The 7,272-nt window shown below is 47.4% G+C and overlaps 1 protein-coding gene across 1 annotated transcript in view; it reads right to left on the bottom strand.

Annotated features, from left to right (window-relative positions):
- Window positions 1–2,888: 2,888 nt before the first annotated feature.
- EP300 (EP300 lysine acetyltransferase) overlaps window positions 2,889–7,272 on the bottom strand; it is a 59,887-nt gene continuing 55,503 nt past the window's right edge. Inside the window, exons 30-31 of the mRNA XM_021552832.3 lie at window positions 6,621–6,902; window positions 2,889–5,315 (exon numbers count right to left, since the gene is read on the bottom strand). Of these exons, the coding sequence (XP_021408507.1) occupies window positions 3,093–5,315; window positions 6,621–6,902 (2,505 nt within the window). The 3' untranslated portion in view covers window positions 2,889–3,092. The remainder of the gene's footprint in view (window positions 5,316–6,620; window positions 6,903–7,272) is intronic.

Genomic DNA, 7,272 nt, shown 5'->3' with positions numbered 1-7,272 from the left:
CCTAACTTGGACACAACTGAATGGCAAGAGAGATACAGATGACACCCTAATTTTGTTGTCTCCCTGAAATCCTCCCACTACTAGAAACAGCCATAGTAGTGCTCCAAATGGTGGGATCTGGTTCTCTAGAAGAACCAGAGAAAGCAGAAGTAGAGGGATGTCAGGAAAAAAAACCCTATGCAAATTTTAGACTCTTGATCATCCACATCACCTCAAAAACTGAACTTGGCTCAGTCAGCACCTTCAAAGAGGGACAGAGCAGCTGTGCTGTCACATAGAATGCATCATGGCATCTTTCAAGCAAGTCTCTATGTTGGCATTTGAAGTTGGAAGATGTGTACTGTGCTCTGCAAGGTTCCAGGACTTCCCCACTTCAGATGTTTTGATTTGTCCTGCAGGTCAGGACAAATTCTAACCATGGTTTGTGTGCTAACTCAGTGGCACAAATGAAAACTGTTTGCACTAAAACCATGTATGTCAGAAGGCTGGGCAACTTTTCACTTTACTAGCCTCTATGTGGTCAGAAGGAATTTTACTTATGCTCCATCCTGAGAAGTCCCCCCCAAGGCTGAAAGCAAAACTAGGCTTTGCTTGGTGGCAGGGAAGGAAGAGGAAAGCTTCTAGAGCACAAATCTAAACAATCCCAGGCTGCTGTCCTGGCTTTCAATAAATGGGGCTTTTTTTGCTTACTGCTCTCCTTTAGGCCAAGAGCAGTCCCTCCCAATGCACCAGGGTAATTGTGGGCTTGGTGCAGAGCTGGTTTGCACCATGCTGGGGTGACCACTATGAGGTTTAGCCAAGGACAAACACCAAAGCCCAGGGCTGCTTTCCTTAAGCCTACCACAAACTTTCCACCATCTTGCTGAAGGCTTGCCACCAACCCCTTTTTAAATACAAGATTCATTGTCCTAATTATGTTTATATCCAAAACCCAAGCATTTTACTCCCACATCCATTCACATTGCAATACACCATTACTTTTATTTGGCACTTACCTCCTCCATTGTCTTCCACGAGCAGTTTCCTGGGTCAGCTTGCATGTGTTACCTGTCTGGGATCTGCAGATACACTGATCTTCCCAACACAGCTGGCATTACACAGTTGTGCTCTGGTCACATCCGTGGTCCCATCTGGGTCTTCCAGGTGCATAATACCCTGGTGGAGAGTCATTCCCTAGGCAGCTAGTACTGTATACACACGCACACCATAAGGCTGGATTTTGGAAAGCCCTCAATGAACCAGCCACATCCACCACAACCAGTTTGAGCACAACACACGACATGACCGAATTAACTCCGTGTGAGCACAGCTGTGGGCAGCACACAGCTGGGCTCACTGCCCGTGCGCTCCATGGCGACAGCACTTCTGTTCGGGAATGCCTCTGCGCCCAGCAGGTCACCAGATGTGACCCAGGGTGACTGGGTACCCATACACCATCCCGGTGCAGCACCTGCCTGCAGGACATCCACACAAGCTTACCTCATGCTCACACATCAGTGCCAAAAGGCGCACAATGTACTCCAAGTGAAATAGGATTTTTAATATCACATATCCAAACAAATAGTTCTCATTTCAAAATGCAAAACAGGTCCTTTGAAGATCGGCTGCTCCCAGGCTGTGTGAGCAGGGCGGGGTACTGCTGACTGGCACAACTGTTGAGGTCAGACCTCGTTTCTTTGGTAAAATACATGCTGGGAACAACGCAAATGTAGAGTTGTACCAAAAGAGTCCATTTAGAAGACTAATTATTACTCCACACCCCTTATTAGAGATTTGCATTTTAAAACAGTCGTATACATTAAATAGCTCTCTGACGCCTAGATAGCAAACATTTGAAGTAGCACGTATTCTGCTACCCCCACCATTTTAAGAACAAGCAACACATGTGGGAGAGAAGGGAAACATTAAAAACAGGCTGTCTGTCTCACACAGTTTATTTAACAATAGGTAATAAGAAATCAATTTTAACAGTCTATACAGTGATCGAAAGTTCTTATTTATAAGTAACCAACTTTAATTGCATGATATACAACATTTGAGGGTTTTTTGCTTTCTATTTTCAAGTTTTACAGAAAATGGAAGAGGGTGGGAAAGGGGCATGGGAGAGAGAAAGCAAGCATAAAGAAGAAACCCCAGGGACTTTTTCTCAGGTTGAAATAATCCCACTGGAAATGTTTCTTACCCTCTTTTTTATGTTTTTTTTTTTCCTTTGTTAGATGTAAAAATAACAAAAAAATTCTTTCAAGAAAACAGAAACCACAATATATATACTACATCCATTTGGCAGCTGCCCCCGTGTATTTCCAAAAATGTTGTCTTCTCTCTACATGTACAAATTACTTTAATACTTGAAGTTTTTTTTAAGCTCACACTCTTGTATAGAAAATTCTTGGAGGACAAAAGTAGACTTCAGGAGGGGACTGAGTTATTTAATATTTTTACATTTTTCAAAGAATTGACATATTTCCAACCAAAGAGGAAAAGATTGGTATTTATTTTTATATATATATATTTATATATGTAATGTAGTTTTAAAGCAACATTAACCCCTTTTGTCCTCCGGTTTTAGGAAAGGTTCTCCTGTGTTTTTCTGTTGTTCTGTTTTTGTGGTGGTTTTTTTCGCAGTGACATGACGAAAAACCAGAATAGGGAAAATGTTTACCATCTGCCTCAGTAAATAATAACTATCAATATTACATATTTTCATTAATTTAAAAAAAAAAATAAAACCTATTGGAGGCATGAGCAGGGCATCCTTTTGGTGAACAACCAAAAGACCACCTTACTCCCCCAACCTCCCCAACGCACACAAGGAAAAAAAAAGCCAAGAAAAAGGACTGGTTATAATTCCAGCCATAACAAAAATATATTCTTTGTACTCTACTGTCCCTCAGGTTCATTGTCGATTTGTTTTTAAAACCACAAACTACTGCTGCAGAGTTCAGATGTGTTCCAGGGAAAAATGTCGTTTTAGCTAAGAAAGATTCAAAAAAATTTGTCTTCAGTACAAAAAGTCTTGCGAAAATAAGTTTTTTTTTATTTTCTTTGTTTTTAAATTTTTTTTTTTTTGCTCCCAAAATGCTACAACGTGTCTAGTGTATGTCTAGTGTACTCTGTGAAAGGTTTGAATTCAAGTCTGAGTTCTCGGAGCTCAGCCCCAGTTCCGTGGCGCTTGTACCATGGAGGCCTGCCATGCCGGCATTGCTAGCAAGCTGGGAAAGCATTGCACTCTGGTCTGGGCTGGCAAAGTGCCCTTGATCCATGGGGTTAGCCTGGGCAGCTACCAGTCCTGGATGTGGGGAGCTGGTCTGCGGGGAGACGTGGTGTGGAGAAGGCTGAGGCTGCATCCGAGGGGATGGGCTGGAATGAGGGGGCTGGGACTGGGGCCGCGGTGAGGGTACAGGCTGTGGAGAACGCACTTGATTGGTGAGCGATGAAGGGAGCTGCTGGCCCTGGAGGTGTGGGGACTGTGCCTGATTGGGGAGCATGTGCTGTTGGGGGCTCATAGGATTGGGCTGAGCTGGGGATCCCATCTGCTGCTGAAGCAACCTTTGCTGGAAAGCCTGTTGCAAACTGGCTCCTGTCTCTGCACTCATGGCCTGTGGAAGCTGGCTTATTTGTCCCATGTTTCCTTGCTGCATCTGCTGCATGTGATGCTGCATTCGCTGCTGCTGCTGCTGGGGATATCCAACACCCTGGGGCTGCTGAAACTGGTTGTGGTTGGCCATCCCTGGCCCCAGTGCCGGTCCTGCTCCCTGCTGCTGCTGCTGCTGGTGGCGCTGCTGCTCCATCATCTGGTGCCGTCTCATCAGGAGATCTCGGAACTGGGGAGCCATCCCCGAGTGATTCATATTCATCTGCTGTGCCTGAGGATTCATCCCTGCCATGGCCTGCTGCGGCTGCTGCTGCGGCTGCTGCTGGGGCATGCTGGGTCTCTGCACTCCTGCTTGCATGGGGTTCATGTTCTGCATGGCCGGGTTGGGGTGCACCCCTCCTTGCTGCCCTTGCATGGCCTGCTGCGGCTGAAGCCCTGGCTGCCCCTGCGGGATGCCAGGCTGCCCCGCCATGCCCTGCGGGTTCTGAGACCCCGCGTACTTGGCTGCCCGCTGCTTGATGAAAGCAGCCAGCAGCTGAGGGTTGGAGTGAAGGATGTTAAGCACCTGCTGCTGCTGCATGGGTGAGCTGGGAGACCTGAGAGTCCGCAGTAGGTTTTGTAAGGCCGCCTGGGGCAGAGGTTGTTTGGGCTGAGCAGCGCCAGGTACCTGACCCATCCCTGGCTGAGGGGCCATATTCATCGGCTGACCCGGCTGAGCTACTGACATCATGGATGGCCTCTGCATTCCTGGCTGCAGCTGAGCTTGGGGTAAGGCCCCCTGCACCCACGGTGGCTGCTGCTGAATTCCTGCTGGCCCCATTCCTTGATCTATATGGCCACTGGGACCTCTGCCTATCTGTGGAGGGTTCATTCCCATTGGTGGCATCTGGGGCATCTGGTGCTGAATTGGCCTTTGGAAGATCTGAACCTGCGCCATCTGGCGCTGGGTCTCTGCTGCCCGCTGGATCTGCATGGCCATTTCCACTGCTGCTGGAGGAGGACCCTGAACTGGTGGCTGTGGTGGCTGAGGTGGAGTTGGAGGTGTCACCTGGCCACCTGCCTTGCCCTGGGACACAGCGCTGGGGGGCTGAGTTCTTGGCATGGTGTATGGTGGCATGCTGTTGGGAGGTGCAGGCTGAGGCTGTGACACAGGCTGGGGCGGAGGCTGGGGTTGTGGGGTTTGTGGTGTTGGGGGCTGCTGGCCCGTTGGAGTTGTCGGCGTGGCCGGCGTGGGCGAGGGCAATCCTTGCTGCTGGCCCGCCACACCCGTGCGCTGCATGCTCGCCATCCTCCTTCGAAGCATCTGCGCCTGCTGCAGGCGGTGCTGGAGCTGTTGCTGACGGAGCTTGTGTTTGATGTTGAGGCAGAAGGGCACAGGACACTTGTTCTCCTGGCAGTGCTTTGCGTGGTAGCAGCAGAGAGCAATGAGTTGCTTGCAGATGGGGCACCCTCCATTGGTCTTGCGTTTGCAGCCTTTGGTGTGTTGGACAACCCGTTTCATCTTCTGACAGGATGGCAGCGAGCAGTTGGCATTGCGACACTGGCAGGCGTGGACCAGAGACTGGATACAGCGCTGGATGCTCAGGCGGCGGGAGTCACCAGGGCTCTGCGTCGTGGCCGTCTGCTGGTTGTTGCTCTCATCATCTAGACCGAGGCCTAATTTTTCCATCTTGTGGTCATGGTTTTTAGTGTTATAGCAGGTGATGCACAGATCATAATCCTGAAAAGATGACAAAGGATGAATTATCAGTGTTCCTGAAACTACGTACAACAAATTAATAAATGATGTCCTGCCACCTCAACAAATTACTCCCAGTGGAGTATTTGTCTGTTCCAGGCAAATTGTTGCTCTAGGGAAAAATTCATGCCATGTTGAGGTACTACAGAAGGAATAAATCCAAATTATAGCCAGGGAACGTGTGTGGGTGTAAGGGTGTCTGAAAGCTACACAAATATATAAACCTTGAAAAACAAGTTGTCTCTGAGCTAGTAAGTCACACATTATTAGCCAGGCCAGAAAAATCCCAACAGGAAAGGAAAATAAATAGGCATGGAACAAATCACTGCTCATCTGCTGCTGCTTCCAAAGAAGCAAGCAGGAGTGGCACAAGAGGTACCAGCTTTCAAAAAAGAACGAAAGCTGCATTTTCAGTTTGCAGTTGAGAGTTAAACAACAGAGAGTGCTGAGAGAACAGAATGCATTCTGTGAAAGCAACAGCACATGAGTTTAAGTTCAATCATTGATCTTTAAGAAAAAGACCTAAGTTCTTAGGATTGACTAAACCATAGGAAATTCAGAATTTACTTTCTGCTATATACCAAGAAGGTCAAAGCACATGTGTGTGCTTGTATACATATATACGTGTGTAAGGAAATGGAAGTATCAAATTGTAATTAGGATCAAATCTGAGTCACTCATTCACTTCCAGGAGGCTAGAAAACTAAGTTAGAAGCCAGATACAATGATAATCCAGCTTCCAGTGGGCATTGAACCAAACCTCTGGACTTGATCTTCAAACACACTGCTTTTGCAAACACTTCTGAAGACACAAATGCTGTCTTGCAGCATTCTACAAAGACACAACAGAGTAGTGACAGAGTCACAGGGGTATTGGGATCTGACTTGCAGCACAGCAAAACCACTGTGCCAGAAAACCAACAAATACTGCTGCCCCACACTTCTGACTCTGGAAGGAAAATGTACACATTGCTGCAATGCTAGGATCAGCTGATCCTACCATTGCAGCTCAAGCCATGGCTACAAATGCCAATTTCTTAGGCAGCAGCACCTTAAATAAACTACAGAAAACAACTCTATTTCAGCTCTCCACAAGGCAGAAATCAAACCAAGCAGCACATTAGCAGAACCACTTCTTAAGGAAAGTATTTTCCCTCCTTTCTGAACTCCCAGATGAGCTGCACAGATCTTTTTCCATTAGTTAATAATGAGAAATCAGCTCAGGTAAAGAGCACTCTGGGCACAAAGATACAGGGGCAGAAGCAGCAAAAACTTCACCAAACATACCTCACAGACAGTGCAATGCCATCTGGTCTCCACATGATGCTTGCACTCGTTGCAGGTGTAAACAAAGCGGTCTTGGCTCTGGGTATGCAGTTCCACCAGCATGCACATGGTTGACCACTGAGCCCTTCTTAGTGAGGAGAACTCCAGGTGCTTGTCTCTAGCAAGGGTTAGGAAAGCATCACGCCCATCCATCAGGTCACATGGAATGAGCGGGTCAGGCTCAATGATAGGAGGCAGGGAGTTGGCTGCAGGGCCAGCAATGAGACGGATGACAAAGAAGACCTAAAAAATAAAAAGACTTAATATGCTAGCGCTTATCAAGATATTTGGTCACCAAACCTCATTACAGAGTGTACAGTTCCAGGATCAGCTAATATTTGAATGACCTGCCACCAGGTGGGGTACTTGTGAGGCCTGAGAAATCTTGGACCTCTGGGTGCCCTGCAGGTTCACTTTCCTCTGAAGAATTAGGAAAGGGATACTGGACTGAACAGTAACAGTAGAACTGTGGTGGCAATCTAGACTGTTGGGAAGTTCTGCATGAACACAGCTGCATTTATTCCCACTTTCCTTGCAGCAAAGAGCACTCAGACTTACTAGTACTGGTCTGTTCGGGTAAGCCACTCAATTCTCCAGCCAAACTGGTATAATT

Source organism: Lonchura striata, chromosome 1A (genome assembly GCF_050655825.1).
Source record: "Lonchura striata isolate lonStrDom1 chromosome 1A, ASM5065582v1, whole genome shotgun sequence".
Classification (NCBI taxonomy): domain Eukaryota; kingdom Metazoa; phylum Chordata; class Aves; order Passeriformes; family Estrildidae; genus Lonchura; species Lonchura striata.
The sequence above is the reverse complement of the archived record's forward strand: the minus strand, read 5'-3'. Positions and strand labels throughout refer to the sequence as shown.